Below are 22,193 nucleotides of genomic sequence, written 5' to 3'. Positions count from 1 at the left end.
CGGAGCGCCCATGGATAGGCCTCTCACCCGGGCGCATAATTATCAATCTTTTCTGTTTACAGAATGAATATTGATGTCGGCTCCTCTGTGAAGACGGCGCACGGGAGCGTCTTTAACAGTGGAATGTCCGAGCTTGTGATCAACTGGGAGGTCACACGCCGTGCTTATAAGATCCAACTTTGAAATGTTCAGCCCTGACAGCCTGCCCGTGGTCATAGGGAGCCTCCCAGCATCCCCTGCTTGCTGATGACTTATATATTCATCCGACAGCAACAGAAAGAGGCTCGTCCTGAAAGTCACTCTTTATTCAGTGTGTTCAGTGCCAGTATCTATTGCTTCCAGGCTCACTGTGGCATTTTGAGGGATGTATGCGTGTGTGTGTGTGAATTCAGACACAGTAGGTGGTGTTTGTGTGAACAGGAGAACACAACACCAGCAGGTTGTCATCATCACAGACACGTCTAATTCTCCATAGGAGTTATAGTAAGCAAATAGAAATGTGAGAAAAAAACAAGGGGGAGGAACATATGTATTCACTTTTTTTCTCCAAAAATTATGATTATTTTCTTTTACAGATTTAATAACAAGTTTTCATGCTGGTTTAGTTTTGAAGAATTAGCCAAGCAATCCACTTATAATATGCAACGGTGCAGTGCGTAGTTTACACCTTCTCAATGAGCAGTACAAATTATAGTGATTTTTTTATGGTGTGATTTACCCCTTTAATTTCTAATCCACATTTTGATTATAGGGTTTGCACTTTTAAGTAGCTATAAAACTGAATTACCAGCTCTGCGAGGACGTGAATGAAATGCATATCTGATTTTCTTACTTTCCTGGAATTGTCTGCAGTAAATCATTATCTGAAAAGTGACTTCCCTTCCAAGGTTTTAATGACATTTTCACACATTCATTCTCAAATGTGCATTCTGCTTCACTTGTCGCATAGATTTCGTCATAAAAAAATCCCAGTAAGCTTTTCATTGATAACACTCAGGACAGTAAATCAGTCACTTGTGCGTTCACCCACATGCAGTATTGCTGTATTATTTGGAAATTATTCTTCCCTTTATTATGTCATAATTGTTTGAATAATAACTTGGCTTCATCTCTTTGGCAGGATACCAGCGCTGGGTGTTGGTCCTGATTGGCCGGACAACATCCACTTCACCTTCCAGTTCTATCGCTTCCCACCAGTGACATCGCAGAAGCTCAAACTGCTGAAGAGCGACAAGGTTCAACAGAAACGTTGCGATCCACTTCCCTGTGTCATGGCCTCCATCAACAGAGATGGAACTGTCAACTCTGGTAAGGATCCACTGCTGCAAAACAATACTCTTCATTTCCCCTTTGAATTGGAGAGTCACGCCCTCCTTGGCCCAGATAAAACATTTGTGGTGAATGAAACAATGAAAAAGGTTCTGTGAACTTTTTAAAGGTTTTTTTCTTCCTTAATTTTAGCCTTAGTCTGATAAGCAAATAAGAGGAAGGGAAAAGAGACACTATCCAGAGGGGCTGTATGTGAGAAGGAGAATGTCTGAGTGGGAGGCTCCAGACTTCCTGTGGACTTTCTATGGACAGTGCACAGTATGCTAGAAGGAGCTGATGTAGAACGCAGCAGCAGGAGGATTCTCTGGGAGCAAGTGGGCGTCTTGATGACGTTGCTCACACGACAGACATAATAATTAAAAAAGGAAAACAGATATCTCAGAATGCAAAAAGAGGTGCATTACATGTGGAAGAGACCAGCAGGGACGTGAAGAGAGCTTTTGGTGATACAGGCTCATGCCATATTGATGTATTGGTTGGCTGTACAAAAAAAAAAACGCATCCCCGCCTGAGCACTCCAGAGACTTCTTGAGATAGCGATGTTAGTATGCTATCACCTCATTGTTATGCATTTGAGAACATACATTGACAGTGGAAGGTGCTGTTAGGTGCATAAATCTCCATCTCAGTGGGTGCACACATGAATTTTTCCCACTACTAACAGTGGTGGAGTCAGAGTCACGTATCAGTTACACATCGTGGATATATAAGCCGGGCAGTGATTTATATCGGTGCACTCCAGGTTAACATCGTACAATCAGTTTCGACAAACTCCAGGCTTGTTTCCATGATGCTCCATGATGTTCTGAGGCACTTCTCTTTCAATCAGACGAGCGGGCGCTGATTGATGTCAAGTCTATTCATGTAGCAACTAATGAAATGGAAGAGATATTACAGTCTCTGACAGAGCGTGATATTGAACACACAAACAACCCCCTCCAACCCCCCTGTCCCTACGCCTGCACATTTTCTCCATTCCCAAGGCACACACTCCAGTCTTCCTCCATCAATATTTCTCTGTCTGTCTCCACATGTCTCTCACTCTATATCATCCAGGGTGCACTTCCTCAGAGCCCTCCCACGTTCACACAGATCCTTCTATATATTCTGAGGATAAGACCCTATCCCCTCTCCTGCTAGCAACTGATGAAGTTCTTATTGCAGGATTAAAAGGATATTTCACCCGGAATGAAAATTCACTCGTTTTCTACTCGCCACTATGCCGATGGAGGGGTGAGTCCACAAAACACTGTTGGCGTTTCAGGTGTCAACAGCGTTGCAGCCAAATCCAATACAATCAAAGTAAATGGTGACCCCTTCTTCAAACGTAACAGAAAAAAAACATTAAATGCCTCCATACTGCTCCTGTGGTGTCACCCAAGTGTCTGTAGGCTGAGGGGATGCAAGACGCAGTCATCGAGGCAGATAATAGTGGAAATTTAGGCTAAAAACACAGTGGAAATTAGTCCTTTTGACTCGAATTTGAATGTGTGTTGTGTTTTTTTCCTGTTATTTTTTTTTACGTTTGAAGAAGTGGTCACCATTTACTTTGATTGTATTGGATTCGGCTGCTGCACTGTTTACCTCTGAAACTCCCAAAGCGTTTTGTTGACTCAAACACTTCACCCACCCATCCATTGGCATAGTGGTGAGTAGATAATTAGTGTATTTTAATTTTTGGGTGAAGTATCTCTTTAAACGCTTATAAAGTTAATTCACTGCTTCTCTTATTATTTATCCAGGTAGTTATTTCTTCTTCTTTAAAAACCTGATACATCTATATTGAGTCATTCTGCATGATGAACCACAAAAAATACTGTTTACAAACAAATAAGAGCCACTTGAGAGTTGATTCAGTGGAAAGAGATTTGTTTTTGTATATCACTACAAGCAAATATGTGAACAGTTTATGAACATTTGGAAATTATCTTAATTTGAGTTTTCATTGCTCCACAAATTACAAGTTTCATCAGTATAGTATATCAGATTACAAACAAAGACTGAACAAACAATTACACAAAAAACATCTGAGATTGTTTGGATCTGATTTTGTAGGAGAGTTGTAAGTTTGGCTTGATGTTATGGTTGTTTACACAACAGTTATATAATCAGAGTAATTTAGAGATGATAAGATAAGATGAAAAGAAATCAAAAGGGGAAAATAAATGAAAACAGAAAATCATTTTTGCTTCTTATTTCTTCGTAATTACTCTCTAAAGTAGGAAAGACAACAGACAAAACACACAGAGAAAACTTTCGGGTTTAATCAAGTTTTATCGCTGCTGTTTGACGACATTTAAAAGGGAATTTTTGTATTTTTCAACCCTGGCCCTATGTTTATCAGTGTGATTCTCTAAATGAATGGCACCAAAAAGTCTTTAGAATCGGTCCAGTAGATCATATCTGCCTGCAACCGTGACGCAGCAGCTGTGTCTGAAATGTAATCTTATGAGGCAAATGCAACAGTCCAACAAATGTCCACTCAAAGTGCTTTTTTTCCATCATAATAAATTAACAGGCTCAAATTGTTATTCTCAGGCTTTGCTAAGAGTCATTTCACATGTCTGGAGTCTCATTCTCAACCATGCTGCAGCTAGTTGTCCTTCCTCTGCTTATTGCCTCTGGCTGTGTCCCGTCAATCTTTAATTTGTAGGAGCTCTTCATTCGTATAGTCCGGCTCAAACAAGTAGGGACATCGAAATCGAATGCTTCATCAGAAAAAGTTTCAGCCATAATAGTTCATTGCCTAGTTCTCTCAGTAAAATGGAAGCTCTTCTCTCCAACTCTCTCTCCCTGACTCAAGTTTCCACATCCTTCTTCCTGCAACAATCCCAAGTCTCGCAAAACTTTTAAAAGTTACATTTGCACAACCTCATTATACCCCAGGTTGAAAAAAGCTAAAATGCCCCTTTAAAGTGAAACTATGTTTGCTGTACTTCAGTCAATTTAAATTAATGATTTATGATTTTGCCATTTCACTGTGACTCACTCTTTTTATCTAAGGCCACCATCATGTTGGTTTTTTATACCTGCAAAACCAATGATATGTCCATAAGCCTCATCTTGTTAAGTGCTAATTTGGATATTAAGCGTGCCAGTATGCAAAACTAAGATTGTGAACATACTTGCTGAAAATCACCATGTTAGCAATGCCACTGTGTCCCGGACCACTTCTGAATTGTATCTGAGTGATGGGATCTTCAAATGGATCTTTGGTGCAGAAGGACAACTCTCTGAAACTACTCCTTGATCACTTAATGTTTTTGCAGTTCAGTCAAATGAGTCATGAGTCTTCTTTTGTTAAACATGTTAGCTGTTTGCTAGCATGTTAAAAATTCATTAACGATGCGACTGTAACCTAAGGTGACTAAAAACGTTCTGTGTTGGGTCTCGCAGTACTGACACAGGCATTTTAATACATTAACTTTATTTATAGCACCATTGAAAAGAAATTACAACTGCAGCTATTACACAGGGACACAGGGACTAATATATGTCACAGACAATGACTAAGGGAGTTCATTTAATTTAGCTTTTTTTCCGATTACCCTTTTGTAGTTATCGTACTCTCTCTAATTGGACCAATTAATGTTAATGTAAAACATTGAACAGTGGCTGTGGTTTAAGTGATCTATAAAGACAGGAATGATTTAAGTATTGTCCAAGATCAATGATCCACTGACTGCTCTCTCATCATTCAGTGTGTGTGTGTGTGTGTGTGTGTGTGCGTGTGTGCGTGCGTGCGTGCGTGCGTGCGTGCGTGCGTGCGTGCGTGCGTGCGTGCGTGCGTGCGTGCGTGCGTGCGTGCGTGCGTGCGTGCGTGCGTGCGTGCGTGTGTGTGTGTGTGTGTGTGTGTGTGTGTGTGTGTGTGTGTGTGTGTGTGTGTGTGTGTGTGTGTGTGTGAGAGACTAAGACAGAGGTTGAGAGAGAATATGGAATCTGAGTTTGAGCTTCAAAGCTTCTGTGGTTATTCAGTGTTGTGATTCTCTGTCCTGCTGGGTGGAAAGTTCCCAAGAAGCCCATTGAATTCTGAATCCCGCTCCAGGCTGTGGGTGGACAACCCTTTCATGTCTCTTCATGCACTCATTAGAATTAGATTCTGTCTCGCTATCAAGTCTACTTTTACAGCAACATTTGATCAGAATTTATGTCACAATGCGGCTGCAAAAGAGGAACATCCAAGACCAGAACCAACTTCTCTCATGCATTCACTTCTGGTTCTGTTTATTTTATACTAGCAGGAAACCATCTCTGTGCACAGGAAGTGAGATATAAAAACTTCACAGCAAAATCCAAAACTTTCTGTGTGTGTTTCTCTGGTTTATTTTTCTGATACATAGAGACAATTAGATCCTTCAGTTTTTTAACATTGTGCCATTAAACACTCAAGAACAGAGGAATAATTGAGACAGTTTGCCAGCTTGCTGTTAACCTCATGCAAGTTAGCTCACGCAGCGATTTAAGTGTTTTGTCTCAATGACTGATTTTGCTTACGCAACCAGTGTAACATTTTTACAATTATGTACAAGCAATTCAATCGTTTAAACCCTAGGTAATAACAATTACAAGAATTCATCAGTGACAGAAGGAATTAGCAATTTGCTTTGTGTGTAATAATATGTATTGTTAGGCTGCAGAGGAATTTGATCTCAAACCAGCAGCGGGTGAGAGATCTGAGTCTCTAATGGTTTTTGCCAGGAATGAGAATAATCTCATCTGTCTGTGCCCTACACAGCAAAGTGTCCAACCACACGACGTACGCACTGTGCTTTAATGACATGTCTGGGACTTAACATTGGTTTGGCATCAACTGTGGCAAAAGACACGTTTTGGCTTGCACCATATCGTCCCTAATGAACATGCATTAGCTATAGCTAGCCAGCAATGTGTGCATAAAACGTAAATGTGATAAAGGTCGATTGTGTACGATTTTGGTTAAAAGGATCTATTGGAGGAAACTAAATATAAATTAATCCTTGTGACCTTTTCACTAGTGTGTTTCATATTAATTTTACAAATCGTTGTTTTCTTTACCTTTGAATAGCCCTGTGTTTTTTACAGTAGCCCAAACTGGACAAACTAAACACCTTTTGAGTTTTTATGACAACTGAAGGTGACCACAGGTTCTCTTTCATGTTTGGAAGGGGAGGGTGAGCTGAGGGGCTCAGCTCCAACTAACCCTAACCCTAACCCCAGCTGACACTGTCAATAAATGTTACACACTGAACCTTTAAGTGTTTCAAATCTTAACAGGAACTCAAGTTCTATGACTAAAATTACAAAGTTACTCAAATGATTTAACTCAACAATCTAACTTTACGTAAATAAATACAGATTTTTACCTCGAGGTACCCTGCCAAATTGTTCTCCTTCCCCACCCCCTCACTGGCCTGCACTCACATTGCAATCGATAAACACCAACACTGATCACAGGTCATTATAGGACCAGGCCAGTACTTGAAGAGATTATTTTGTGTTAGTTTTATTCGCTCTACATTTAATGATCAGCTCTCACTGTGTTTAATTAGAAAAAGAGAGAGGACCGGTGTCACTTGTTGACTGGTGCAGAGAAATGTGCCTCAATGCAGTGGCGCTGCCAAGGGGGGCCAGGTGGGGCCATCTTAATAGACCATAGGTTATTATGTCTTTTTCTGACCATTTTATTAGGTGCAGCACACGAGCCTGAAATGAATGAATGTCAATAACTAAATGACTGTTGAGGCGGGGGAAACACCCTAACCCTAACCCTGGAGTGAACCCTGATCTCTTCCATCCTAGCCGTAGAGCCTATGGTTGGTACTGTTAACCAGGAAGCAGACACTGGTCTCCTGTTGCAAAGTCTGTGTTGTGCACTTGCTGAAACCACTGCAGCTATGTGTCTCCCTTAATAATACACTTCACATTTCTCAACCTGATAAGTTATTGTCAATCAAAATATGTGGGCTCTTTGTTGAAATGAAGGAAAAAGTATTTGTCTAAAATGTTTTGAATTATTACTTTTCAATGTCCCTGTAGAAAACAATGGTGTTATATCAAATCTGACAAAGTGCATCTTATCCCTGATATCGCAGCGAGAATACCTAAGTGGCCAGCATGTGTTTTATTTTTCTCTTTTCAAACAAAAGAACAGCTGCTCGCAGATATATTGGTAAATGTAACGGTTGTGTACTGTGATGCTCAGTCATCAGTCGCTACATCTATCTATTCAACTGTGCATCCTCATTATTTTCTTTGCCTGCAGGCTTCACAGGGTTGTTGTTGATGCCCAGCAGGATTTTCCACCTGTCTGGCCTGCTGTGCACACATGTGGCAAGCCATCCAGGTTTCTTTTTGTTTTTTTACGGACACACAGGCTACCACACGCACACACACACACAAACGCACACACATGCACACCACCCTGTACAACCCTTGAGCCTGATCTCACAATCCTTTCCTACTTGTGAGCACAGACACACACACACACACACACACACACAAACTCACACACTCACACACACACACACAAACACACACACACACAGAGACACACTCTCTGTCTCTCTCCTGCTCTCCCTCTACGCTCTCTTTGCCACTCTTCCACTGCACACAAGCCCAGAGCATGCTGGGAGAATTAATGGTCCGAGTGGAGAGAGTTGGCGGGTGGTTGAGTAGAGGGGAGGAGGGGGAGTCTGCCTGAGTTAGGTTAAAGGAAGAAAAAGTTATGAAGCAGCACAGAAATATGACTTTGGTCTCTACTTCCATCTTAAAGTCTGTGAAGGTCTTTTGGTGAAAACCTTCCATGGTTGTCACTGTTCTCCGAGTTACACAATCTGGAGGTTCCCCAAGTCAGTATGTTATTTTTTCATTTCAGATATCTGATCAGATGTGGGTGGATTTCACCCAGCTGTCTGTGAAACCTTCAATGTAACCTTGCTCAACTGTAACCGACACTTAAGGAGCTTCAACCCACACAAATATATTTTGTTTCTGCTTCCACTGCAGAGTTTATGGACGCCTCAATGCTGCTTTAGAGGCTTTTCTGCCTCGGAAAGAAGAAAACAGAACTTCCCTTTACATAATCTGATAAATTTGAGGCGTGTAAATTCATTTTTAACTTGTTTACTAAATTTAACAAAATAAGCGAAGCACAAACGTTTGATGGCTATTCCGAGCTTTCAACTGCATCTCACAAAAGCAGACAACATCAGGCCTCTGCAAGCCAAAACCACAAGCCCACATTCACACTGTACTGCACAGCAACATTAAACCCCCACTCACCAGCTGAGTGGGATCACTGGTGGGGCCACTTTGATTTGAATCACTCCAAGTTAGAGGATGAGTCGTGATTTCAAGTCGGCACATTGCGGAGCCGTCATCAGACAATCACAGGGCAATTGTTCTAAATTGTCAAACTAAATCTGGGCTTTTACTTCAAACTGATTTAATAAAAAATTGAATCCCAGGTTCTGTGTGACCCTGTATGTGACAGTATAGGGAAGGACAAAATAAATGTTAAATACAATTAAATATATAAATGGGATTTCCAGCCACCTGTTGTACTCAGAATAGCTTCAATCATCACACTGTGTATATTATTTTTTCTGAAAGAGCGAAATGTAATCCTCTTAAAGGTCCAGAAGTGGTTCTTGGGGATCCGTTGATTAAAGTCATGCCTTTATCCTGCTGTTGGAATCACTCTTGAGGTTTCCTGGCAGTGTGTTGGAGCCATTATAATCTTGAATGTGCTCCTGGTTCTGTGAAATGGCCTCGAACTCCCATGCAGTGCAATCAGCCGACCAAATGAGTCACTGCACATGGCTTCTACCAGTTTAGTTCTGTCCACAAGGTTTTTATGCCTTCCTCTAAATTCAGACCAATTTTGTAGTTGTAAAATAATAAACAATATAGGTTTTAAATATTAAAGAAAGTTTAATCTGGATATAATGTTTACAGTCAGTTATTTTGTGTTTTGAGGCAAAACACTGAATTTAAAAATGTTCCTTTAATACCTTTTACCTTTAATTTAGCTTCATTGACTGTATTCTGACTATTGATCTCATTCAGAGTAAAACATGATTTTGATTATGAGCTTGACTCCATTCATATTCCAGTTTACATGTTATGTTACAGTTACAATTCTGACTCACATCAATATTACATCCTGCTACTTGTTTACACTTCAGGACGTCTGTCGTCAAGCAGGTGCAAACTGTCGTAATGTCAATGTCCCAAAATGCTGTGAAAACTCCAAATGCATGTTATAATGCATTTCAGACGTAAACATATCTACATAATGTGACTAAGGTACATGTCTTACTTTGAATATTGATTATTCTGTTAATGACCATATTCGGGTTTTAGATAATTTAGTATGTGCTTTTCATTTTAGTGTCTTATTTAGACTATTGTATTAATCAGTTTTATATCACAACTTTGGTGTACATTTAAATGTGTCTAGTGTTTTATGCATTGCAGTCTATTATTTGGACGGTACCATTTTTGGTGTTTTGAATCTTATAATCACGTTTATGGAGAAAATATAATCCTTACTTTGATTGGTCTGAAGTCACTCTCTTCTTGTCCAGGCTCTCCAGGTCTGCAGGTGCAGTTCAGAGTGGATGATGGTTTCCTGAGGCCAGGAGAGAAGCGCTGGTTCCTTCGCTACCTGGCTCTTCACACCATGCACATCGACATCTGGGACAGCGACTCACTGCTCCTCATAGGATCTACTGCCATCGAGCTTAAGGTGAAAGACTCAGGTTGATTCAGGTCTCAACTGTGGAAGTGATAAGTGAATGTTAACCTACAACGTGAACTCCAATTTAACAGACTTAAAGTCATCTGAAATTTGACATGAATTTCCAGAGTAAAGCATTTAAAGAAGAGAAATAAAACACACAGTTGGGTTTTCCCAGGCATTGTCAACTCAACTCATGACGCACCTTTATCTTGATGCGGCTGTCGTGGCTTCATGCAGCATTTGCAGATTGTTTTATCATATTCTGTAGAGGGAGCCTGGCATTGCTACACTGCTGCTGATAATACAATGACAAATACAAACACAACGTTTTGTATAAACCAGCTTTTCTCACAAACACAGCAACAGACACTTCCGTGAAATCGTAATAAACTGTTTCTCACTGTTTTTTTACTCAGAGAAGATATTATCTCTTTCTATTTTTTTTATTTAAAGTAAATTGGGTGGCTATTAAACAACATAAGTCTGTTTAGGATAAAAAAAACACTCCTATTTGCTTTTTGTGGATTTGACCAAAGAGTACTCAGCAACATTTCCTCCTATTTGAGCTTCAAAAGAAAAACTAACTGCAAATTAAGGCCTTTTTCTAATGTGGATCTTTTCAGCTCAACTACTCGTCAAGCCAATCTTGAAATGGAATTGATTTGTCTCATAACTTTGTGAAGTTTGTAAACCATTTAATGAGAAGAATCAAAGAGCCTCATCAGTACATTTTGTACTCAATAGATCCTATGTCTTATTCTCACGCCCTATTTTTCCTCTCCAGTATATGTTGCGGCAGGGTAAGTCAGCCGTGCAGGCGCTTCACGAGGTGGAGGTGCTGACCACAGATTACGTGGGAGATGACTCCCTGCTGATGAGTGCGAGTTTGGACCAACACTCAGCCTCCAGCCCCATGACCATCCGCACCATTGTCAGGGGCCGTCTGCACATACGCACAGGCAACACTGGTGAGTACATGAAGAATTTTTTTACTATGAATAGAATCAAGGGAAAGTCCCCAGAGTTATCCTCAGGGGGTGTGAGTAGCTGCAGCAGATTCAATTTCAGTCCTCAGAATAATTTTTCTAGACAGATGAATCAACTAAACAACATCCGACTAAATTATGTCCTCTTATTAGCAGAGATGTTCTGATACCAACATTCACATTCTGAAACGTATATAACATATTTAAACTGGGGATTTCTACTAACGCTGTGTGGTAGTGATGGTTATTATCATTGATGAATTCCACTGACCAGCCAGATAGTAGGCTTATGTTTGCTGCTTCCCTGCAGTGGAGATACTCATGGACCACATATGCTATATCTTATACTGCTCCCATTGGGAAACAGTAGAGGGTTTAGACTGCATGCATGAGACGAGGGCTGTTGTCAAGAGCTGGGTAGTTCTTGTTCCCAAAACACAAAGGAAAATGGAAAGAAGGTTTCTTTTAGCTTTCAAAAGAAGCTCAAGTTCCAATATCGCCTAAATCTCCCCTGAAATATTTACAGGAGTGTTTTATATTCAGGTCATATATCCATTTGGAGCCTCAGATTACAAAGTAATGTTGTCTGTTTGCTTTTATTGAAGTGTAGAGTTGGGAAATGACATTGAATCCCCAGGGTGGTGCTGCTGCTCATGCTGCTCATGCTGCTGCTGCTGCTGCTGTTAAAATTTCACATTTTCCGGAGGTGTGCAGGCTTCCAAAGGAAACACAGCGCCAAAGAGAAATGTCTTAATGCGATAGTTCCGCTCCATCTAGCAACATTCCTCTCCTCTTCCCCTCCACTCATCCAATTTGGGCCTGGTGTTTCCCCGATGGCGTGATGGCTTCTGATGATCGCTTCTTCACCATTAATCAACTGTTGAAATGATAGCCCCCCCATCATAAACAATGCATCATTCTCCGGGCCTCAGAAACTCTGCAGAGTGCCATTGTTAGGGCTAAATATGCCAGCACTTTCTCATGGCGCTTATCACTCGCAGCAGGTTGAGTGCACAGTGGGGTGATTTGGTGTGCTGGGGACGGAGAGGGGAGGGTTTTGTCTGGCATGTAAATTCCAATCAAAGCTCAGATATCCATCAGGCGGCCTGGCCTGCAGTCAGAATCAATTTAGGGCGGGAGGACTCGCAACCTCATTTCTTTGTTTCTGCCTCCATCTGTCCCTGCCTGTCTCACTTTCAAACTTCTCTCTCCATTCTTTATCAGTGTCGTGCTGTTTTCTCACATTCATCCATTTACCTCTTACCTTTCCCTCCCACACTCTGTCTTCCACCCTCTGTGCTTTTGTTCCATGCTCTCTCCACCTTTATGTCCACTGTGTTTCTCGTGTTTCATTAAGCCATAATTAATTAGCACTCTCTTTCTGTGGTTTTGAGGATTTGACACACGCACACTAATGCCGACTGTGCACTGGAGAATGTTTTATGAAGACTGTGGCAGACATCTGATGGGAAGGACAAACACAGACATGCACACTTACACACACAAGCGTGTGTGGATATCAAATCACTCACACACGCCAAGAAGGCATGCAATCATGCATACACCCCGACTTATAGACAGGCAGGTGTAGCAGAGCGTGTACAGCTTTGGTGAGGCAGGAAGGCAGAAAGGAGATGCGGACAGGTATAGAGTATATCACCAATATCACATGAGAACCCTATAACTCCCATTTTTTGATTTTCAAATTTGGTTGAGTAAACTGGACGTCAAAGTTATGTCAATGCAGTTCAAGCCCATTTTGTCAGCTATGTAAACAAGGAGATGGAAACAGTCGAGAGAGATTAAAGAAAAACATGTTGTGTGTAGCTTGATGCCAGAGAGGGAATGCAAATGGAGATTTTCTGAGAGCTGATGCTCCTGACTGATTAATAACCTGCTATTGATTATTGATACATACTGTCTCTCAGACATGCAAATAAAAGTATGGATGAACGTCAGATGGAGAGACAGGAAAGGATGGATGACTTCAAAGTTACAGAATGGAAGAAGAATCATTATAGATTTTAAGATGATTCAGAAACCATATGACAGATGAATTGATATTTTTATCCAGAGAAACTTACAATACTAAAGAAATATATGTTGTGTGTATCAGTGTTTCAGTCTATCTATCCATCAATCTATCATCCATCTATGTATCTCTCTTTCTTACGATCTATCTATCTATCTATCTATCTATCTATCTATCTATCTATCTATCTATCTATCTATCTATCTATCTATCTATCTATCTATCTATCTATCTATCTATCTATCTATCTATCTATCTATCTATCTATCTATCTATCTATCTATCTATCTATCTATCTATCTATCTATCTATCTATCTATCTATCTATCTATCTATCTATTTATAATCTATCTATCTATCACATTATGGTTTCTCTAGGGTGGTATCACTGAATGGTATCAAAAGTACACACTGGCCTAGCAGAAAGACAAGGAGTGTCTCTGTGTTGACACTGTGTAGACACAGGATCTTGGATCTCATCTGGAGAGGTGAAGGAAGGCTACTTGAAAATGGTTGATGACGCACAAGTCTGAGAGAAGAGACAGGAAAAAAGGAGCTAAAGCTTTTCTTCACTGAGGATAACATTTACTTTTGTCCAGGGATTCTGTTGATTTAGATTATTGTGCTGATTTATTATTAGTCATGCATTGTTATATGTGTGCCACAGATTCTTGAAATGTAGCCTATAATCATAATTAGATCAACCGCAGAAGTCCACTTCATTTATAGTTATATCTTATCTACTCTAAAAAAAAGCCTCTTTGTTCTTGAGCTGCTCTTTTTTTAATTTAAAATTCAAAACTCCACGGTTACCTGCTGTTTTGATCCATTCATCATATGATATATATATATATGTATATATATATATATATACATATATATATATATATATATACAGCAGTGTAAGTATCATTATAGACTCATTCACTCCTGTACTGCTTTGATTTCTCTCTTCCCTAACAGAAATACTGTTTTCATTCACGAAATATTTACAGGCGCTTTGATGTTGCATTTCTTTTTCAAGTCCCTGTTAAGCTACCCTGTGACTCACAGGGCATAATCCCTCCGATTCCTGATGCTTGGAACCGACTTGTGCCGAAAGTGTCGAGTTTCACCGAAACGTAACTTTGCAGCACTCAGAACAACAGCACAACATCAGGGATTGAAATCAGAGAGTGAAAAGTGACACTCAGTTCAATGGGACTCACTGATGTGACTCCACTCTTGTTCTGATCACATGAGGTCTATGGGAATGTTGAATATTCTATATTTTTTCCCAGATGAGCCATGGTGTTACATAGTCGCCCTATAAACAGAAAAGAAAATCAAAAACATGTATAAGTAATATAGTCATACGAACCATGCCATCATAATTCAGAAGCAGTGCAGTCCTCACTACATGCTACTCTCTCCCCTTTCTAATTTTATGTGTTTCAGTCATGCACGTCATTAATCATGTCCTTACGCCGCTCCGTTGGGACTTAATCAGAATTAGGCTTTATTGGAAAAAGTGAGTGGCATACCGTCATTTGGAAATGGAAAAAGAGTGAAAGACCAAATTATATCCTTTTTAATTATCACAAGGTGGGATTGACGAGTAATTCATTAATGGTAATGATATACACTGTCAGGCCTTTTCAATCACGCTGTGAAGCGGCTCTTATTATTAGCGTCGTAAAAGACAAAAGGAAGTGGCTTAATCAGAATAATAGAGAGTTGTGAAATCACGGATAGAACATTCAGGGGTCTGGAAGGAGGTGTTAAGGAGGCGACGCAGCGCTCCCACGCAGAGAGCAGGAGCCGACAAGCGCTGTACAATGTGACAACCTCCTGCTCCTCCTTTGATACCGATACTCCACTGGTGGACTGAGAGGAGAGCTATGATTGATTTCATCTGCTAAATCCACATGAGCTCCGAGGCGAGCAGGAAGATGGAGGTGGGGGGAGAGACACTTTCAAGAGAGATGCTTAATGTTGTTCCCAAAAATAGAAAATGAGAAAACAATGAATAATCTTTGTTATCTGTGGTGTCATGATGATGTAAAGCCCAACGCTTTTACTGAGGGCCAATGCTCTCGACTGATTAATAACCTGTTAATGATTATTAATATACACTGCCTCTCTAAAACAAAGAGACATTCACATATAAGTATAAATGGATGTAGGATGGAAAGAGAGGAAAAGATGGATGAGATAAAAGTTTAAAAAAAAAGAAATCATTATATTTTCAGCTGAGGCTGTTGAATTGGCTCAGACACGACATGACAGAGGAATTTATACTTTTATCCAGAGCGAGTTTTAATAATACCAAAGAGACTCTTATGTTCAGGTGGTCAGGGACTCAATTAATTAGTTAAACAGTTAATGCAGAGACTCAAGAAACACAGATTCACCCTGGGCAGCAAACTATTGCAAAGAAATAAGCAAGTTTTAATTATTTGGAAATTATGTGACATTTCGAACTTAAATAGAAGATATTTTATAATCTAAGGCTCTCATTAGGCAATTTCCTAACGATACCATTTTGTGCATTGATTAAAGCTTAAGGCTGCATTAAGAGATTGTTTTGCAACTTGGCAGCCGCAGAACACCTGAAACCAAAAGGACTTACATTTTGTCAATTTATTTTAGCCAGCGTTCTCGTTTGCAGCTGCCTATTCAAACGTACATCCATTTGGAGTCGCACCTCCAGCCACCTGGTAGCCAAAATCTCCACCAGCTAGAAACTGTTCTTGCCTCTCTGCTGTTTGGGCAGTTAGCCTTAATTGTGTCTATCATACCTGTGTCTCTGTAAATTTTTAAATTCCAACGATTGGGATCAACATTGATTAGAAAACAAGGTTGTGAATAAGAAAAAATATACTGATGAATAAAAACAGACTATAAAGCTTCATAGAGCTGAAGGGGAACTTCAGAGTTTGTTGATACTTAACTGAAGGTTCATCTCTCCAATTGAGCACGTTTTATGACACAAAGTTGTTAAATCTATTGATTGATACTGATTTTGGCTGAATAACTCTGAATTACTTACATTTCTCCAACTGGATCCAATTTAATTCCTGAGGCAAGGCTACAACATCTTATTCTGGCCCAACACTATCTTACACACATATAGCTACAAAAATATAGTAATAGCTACATGGCAAAAACATTGAGACAGTGAATAGTTTATTTTCAATTTGGAAACATATTGGTAATATTTTTATAACAGCAGAAAGGCTCATGTGTGACAGAAGGGCAAGCTTATTGATATTAAATTGTTTTGCTGACTGTGTTTTCTCCTTTCTCCCTCTCTCACTTTGCAAGCCCTTTTTTTTCTCTTTCTCACACATGCACACACACACTCTCTCTCTAACACACACACACACACACACACACACACACACACACACACACACAATCAGAAAGCATGCATCTGCTTCAGCACTGTAGAGAAGAAAGATTAGAACCATCTCCTCACCGCACACCGCTCCTCATCTGCAGCGGCCTGATAAGCCCTGGAGAGACTCACTGTTGCAGCAAGAGAAAGTAAAGAGATTCCTTCCCAAAGTTTCTACAGGTGGAACACAATATATGTGAAAATTACCTTACAATTAGTTTAGCTTGGTGACTTCCCCAAGGGGCATGTACACCATAGTATGTCTCACTCATTAAAAGCTGTTGCTGTTGGCGCGTTAAGGCCTGACTCTATCAACCTTGCTTTTAGCCCCGAGGTGAGAGAGAATCAGCTTATTCTGAAAGGTCAGTGGCCTGGAACAGGGAAGCAGAAGAAATCGAATATTGCAGACTACTTTGAAATCCCCTTGGTGCTTGCTCCCATTTGTTCTGGGGGGCCAGTAAATCAGTGGGTTGTTGTGGCCTTAACCTCAAAAAGCTGCCAGCCGAGCAAAGAGGGCGGGCAGGTGGGGTAGTGCCCAGCAGAGCTATTGTCATGCAACAAGAGGTAGTCGATAAATTTGATAGACTTCGGCTCCTGGCATTTTGTCCACAATTACTCTCCGCAGCATAGACAACACAGGGCAGCCAACGCTCTACTGGGCTTTCTCTCTGCAACCGGGAGTACTTCCTTACATATCTGCCACCTGTCTTCATAATATACCAGTGTGACTCAGCATTTAGTGACGGATAGTGTGACCAACAGCAAGTCATCCACGTCAACCTGGATAAGCACTAAAGTAGATGTTGTGTGATGAGCCTGATAATTGTTCAGGTGATAGGCAATTCATTAAAATGATTGAATGATTACAGCACGGGGTCATAATTAGGTTCAACATCAGTCCACTTGCTTTATTGTGGGCACGTAGCACAGGGTGTCTTTTTGTCTTATCGCGTCCCTGCAGACTTGTTGTACAATTCTATCCATCATCCAAGCATTTCTCAGCACAAAAGAAAGCCCATAATGAGGCCCTGGGAATGAGATCTCTATGGCTTTGTTATTGATTAGAGATGTTTATGTGACAGCACAAGTAATGTCTTCACCGCAATATTTTGGAAATATAACTCAAACAAATACATTGGGCTGAGTTGTGTGACCAGGGAAGGGTGATGGATGACGAGGGGAATGCATTGGGACGGCAGACACCTCGGCCATTAATCTGCGGGACCGCGCTGTCTGTGTCTGTTTGCACGGCAACACCAGCTCCCCATTACTCATTTAGCCGACGCCCATTATCAGGTTGTTGATGAAGGAGTTTGCCTTTAAAAGATTTGGAGTGTACTTTTTGGCTCTCCTTCTAAACCTCCTACGAGCTCACTGAGGTGTGAGTAAAGCCACTTAATTGCTACACTCACCATATTTCATGTGAAAGCATCCTGAATGAGGGAGGCCAGAGCCTCTCCGAAAATGCTCACACTTCTTACGCTACAATTAAACACCTCAGTGGGGGTTTGTTGTGATGTTCCAAAGGCTGGAAAGTTTCAGGAGCCTCGGGAGCATTGTGTCACAGTGCACTGTAATTTGAAGAGCCGTAAACTTTAGTTTTAATTGCTTCTTCAGTCGCCCGTTGTAAATTGTATCCAACAGATTTGAAGTGGGGACCTGAGGACACCTGTAAATTGCACAAAACACTTTTGACCTGTGGTATTTGAAAATGCTCTTGTGAAGAAGCGGGGCAAACTTCACAAGAGCATGTGCTTGTGACTTTTCGATCAATTATCTGCCACACTTCCATTAGCAGCCACTTTGTGTGTTCAAAATTTTAAGCAAGCCTCTCCCACAGCTACTGTATGGGCTCTAGGATGCATTGCTATTAACCCTAATATCGACCTATCCACCATCGTTTACTGTCTTTGTACAAATGCACCCCGGAATGCTAACTTATCCACTTGCCTTTAAAAAGATGGATTATTTCCCCATTTAGGAACAAAACATGGAAACAAATCAGGCTGAAGGTGGGTCTGGTTGTAAAGAGGCAGGTTTTGTAGCATGAGCCCAAACTCTCAAGTTTGCCATTTAGTTGATGACACCAAACTTTTGTGATGACAGGCCTTATGCTGTGATGTACAATTGAAGATGTATTCAAAAAAATGGACAGTCCTCACCTCCAGAAATAAGGGGAGCTGGTAGGAGCAGGTATCTGCATCCCTGACACTGAGAGGTCAGCCAAACCTAACAGAGGCCAGCACTAACCATCCATCAGCATGACACTCATCACGTTGCCAGCTTTCTGTGTCCAGACCTCTTTGGCAATTTAAGGCCGCTAATTAACTGCTGTAGGCTTGTCTCCATGTATTGATCTTGCTTCAAGTGTTCTCAGCCAGGGTTTAAGGGCTGGACAGGGCTGGACTGTCTTCACTTTGGCACTGACTACAATGAAAATGTGTAATTTCACATGTGATTTCAAAGAGAACATCAGCCTAAAAACTTATTTTTGCTCTGCTTGTTATTGTAAGATGTGGAAGACACCCAAGTCTCTCGAGCTACACAGAAGTGGTGTGGAAAACGACTGGATCTCATTAAAAAGCACATAATGGCAGATCAAACAACAAGCCAGGTCAACGTTCCCCATTGGAACCCTGCTGGGGATTTTGGTCACTGGTTTAGTTTGTTTGCCTGTTGGAAACAAAGTATGGAAAGAATTTTAAGTTGCAGTCATCTGAGTTGCCTCTCTATATGCTAAAAAGTTCTTCGGTGGAAAAAACAGGAATATGCAGGATCATTTCCAAAGCACCTGAAATCACAGCCATGTAACGTCCACTTCAGTCCTCACACATGTCGACCTGCAGTCTAGTACCTGCACAAAGGGATTTGGAACACGTAGATGCAAGATAAATGAAAAGGTCTGCGTTATTTCACTTGAATTAGCTGTTGACAATTGCCATTTGTGTGTTGTCTTCTGTCCTTCAGGTCTGTTCACTTGGATAATTGGGGTAGAAGAGGGGTCCCCAGCCTACTGCACAAGTTAAAAATAATTAAATAAATACATTGAGGAAAAGCAGAGGCCAAGTTTAAAAATCAAAAGCAACAACCTAAGTTAGTCATATATTTTGTACTAAATATTTAAAGAATAAATTTGGCTGATATTATAATTGTTTTCAAATTTGTAGAGAACAAAGTAGTTTGCTTGGATTGAGTTATTTCACTATCAGATTTCCCATGTCAAGAAATGAATCGGTGAAGTTTATTGATGTGGTGCTTGGTTCTTAAATATTTATGAAAGGAAACAAATAGTACTCCTTGAATAGCAAACACTTAATCGCTTAAAACAACATTTGTCCTTGAGCAGTTGTTGTCCACTGTTATTCAAACACAATGATTTGTCATGTATTGTTAATTACTATTTTCACTAAGAAATATACAAATATCAAACCTGCAAAACAACAACTAAACAGACAGCTTCCATAAAAAAAATGACACTCATTGCCAGTAGGCGGTACAAGTGTCGCTCGTGGGTGTAGCAGGTCAGCTTGTACAGATCTGGACAGAGAAAAAGTGATTAAGTGGTTTTTCTTAACAGTGGATATTATTCATCACCCTTCTTGAAACACAAGAGAACTGTAACAAATACACCAAAATCTGTTTAAAAGTTGTTGATATATTCAAAGTTTTCTCATGTATTATATGGAGATAAACACTGATGATTTCACTGATACATTTCAGCTTTACTCTTGACTTTCGTGGGCCTGATGCTGGCATTTTACAGTTACACACTCCTCATACCCACCCACCAAAGTAACATAGAGTAAGGTCAGACATTCAGGGTGAGGGGTGGGGTTTTTTTTCTCCTTATTCAAAGTCAATTTACCATCACATTCATTTTGAAGCTGTTATTTTTAGGTGAAACAGTTCCACGGTGTTGTTTTTAAAGCTGGCTATACGAGGTGCTTGGCATAGAAACATAATGAGATGTAAACCTAAAACTGTATCTGTCTTCTACAGGGTGTCCAGAAGATCCCACCAGGAGGAGGGCAGGGGACGTGATGCTGTCTCCTTCCCACATCATAACACCTCGCCAAGTCACCAGTGGCTTCAGAGGAGGGAGCCTGTCGTCCAGAAACATCCTCCAACTCAACGGCAAGAACTTTATTCCACGGCCCACTGAATCCTGTCTGTTTGTGGTCGAACATGCCAATTGACTTCACTGTGCACGCCAGGCTATTCTTCGCTTACCCTTCACTGTATTACTCAGCATGTGTGTGTGGGTACTTTACAGCATGGAATAATTACTGTCCTCCATTTGGGCAGTGACCATGCTCCTTCCAGATCCATTTCACATTCTGCCTCTTGGCTGCACCACTGAACTGCTCAATTTTCAGCCTAATTGAGCTTTCAGGAGCTTCTTTGGTGGCTAGCCCTGTTTGTGTTTTGTCTGCGTGTGCGTGTATGAGCAGCTGTGCAGTTCAAGCAGAGGCGCACACACACACACACACACACACACACAAACGCTGGGAAAACCAATTTTTTCCTCAATTAGACAAGCTGTCGCCAGTCAACTGGCGTGTATTCCTAAATCTGTCCTCAAATGTGCACTGAAACACGCACACATACACACACACAGTGATGGATCGGGTAAGAAAATGTGGTTGAATACCAGCAGTTAATTGCTTGTAATGATGTAAATAGTCTGGAATTACAGTCCATCTCTGAGGAGAACATATAGAAGTCCTTTGTAATTACTTTTCACAAATAATTGTTCATATCACACTACAAACATGTGTCTACATATACTGTAGAAAAATGATTAATTCATAGTTTGACTCCAAATGTGTTCCCTAAGCTGGAATCATTTATTCACACCTTTCTGTGCAAACACGGCCTGTTCACTGTTTGCTTTCTATCTTACGTATATCAGCTTCCCCCCCACCACTTCCTCCACCTCACCTCCTCTCTCCTCTCCATGCCACTTAGGCATTTGTATAACTGCTTCCACTGGAGTCCAGTTGTAATATTAAGCCGTGATGTGGAACAGAGCCGCTGCACTCTGTGTGCGTGTGTGTGTCTGCGTGTGTGTCAGTCCCACTCCTGTCCCCTTCTCTGCCTGTGGCTTTGGAGCGAGCAGTGTAGCTGGACACTATCTGGTCAGGTGACTGGCAGTCTACCCAATCCCTCATTGATAAGGCTACTTGGGAAAACTCTCCAGAGATTTAGAGTGGTACTGGGAGAGAAGGGGCATTTCATTTACTCCTGCACTGTACATCTAATATCTATTTCAAGATACAGTATATTACAATAACAATAATAAGAATCTAAAATGTTCTTAAAATTGGTGTATTTCCTTTTAACATAATCTGTTTATCCTCTATGACTTCAGTTTGACTAGTTACATATTGGGTGTGTGTTACATACTTGTGGGTGTAAGATACTCAATGATCGTGTTGATAACAAAACAATACCTGTTTTGGGACTGTACGTTGACGAATATACACATTTTCTACAAAGTCCTTGCTCCATTTAGAAGAAACATATTATTTTCATATTCATATTCATGATTTTAATTTGGGTTTACACTTGACAAGGTTTGGATCACCTTCCTCAAACTGTCAATTGCTGCAGCTCCTCTTTTCAGCCTCTGTCTGAAACGCTTGGATTTAGCTCCTGTCTCTTTAAGGCCCCCTCATGATAAGGTCAAGTCTGCTATGATTGGCCACTTTAACTATCCACACTTGAGGAAAGAAAAAACTGAAA

The 22,193-nt window shown here is 40.7% G+C and overlaps 1 protein-coding gene across 1 annotated transcript in view; it reads left to right on the top strand.

Annotated features, from left to right (window-relative positions):
• The window catches only part of nphp4 (nephronophthisis 4), a 171,591-nt gene that overhangs the window by 125,301 nt on the left and 24,097 nt on the right, over positions 1–22,193 (top strand). Inside the window, exons 16-19 of the mRNA XM_061074644.1 lie at positions 1,121–1,308; positions 9,897–10,057; positions 10,836–11,019; positions 20,448–20,582. Coding sequence (XP_060930627.1) covers positions 1,121–1,308; positions 9,897–10,057; positions 10,836–11,019; positions 20,448–20,582 — 668 coding nt within the window. The remainder of the gene's footprint in view (positions 1–1,120; positions 1,309–9,896; positions 10,058–10,835; positions 11,020–20,447; positions 20,583–22,193) is intronic.

This window comes from Limanda limanda, chromosome 7 (genome assembly GCF_963576545.1).
Source record: "Limanda limanda chromosome 7, fLimLim1.1, whole genome shotgun sequence".
NCBI classification, from domain to species: domain Eukaryota; kingdom Metazoa; phylum Chordata; class Actinopteri; order Pleuronectiformes; family Pleuronectidae; genus Limanda; species Limanda limanda.
This window is presented reverse-complemented; position numbering and strand designations above follow the sequence as displayed.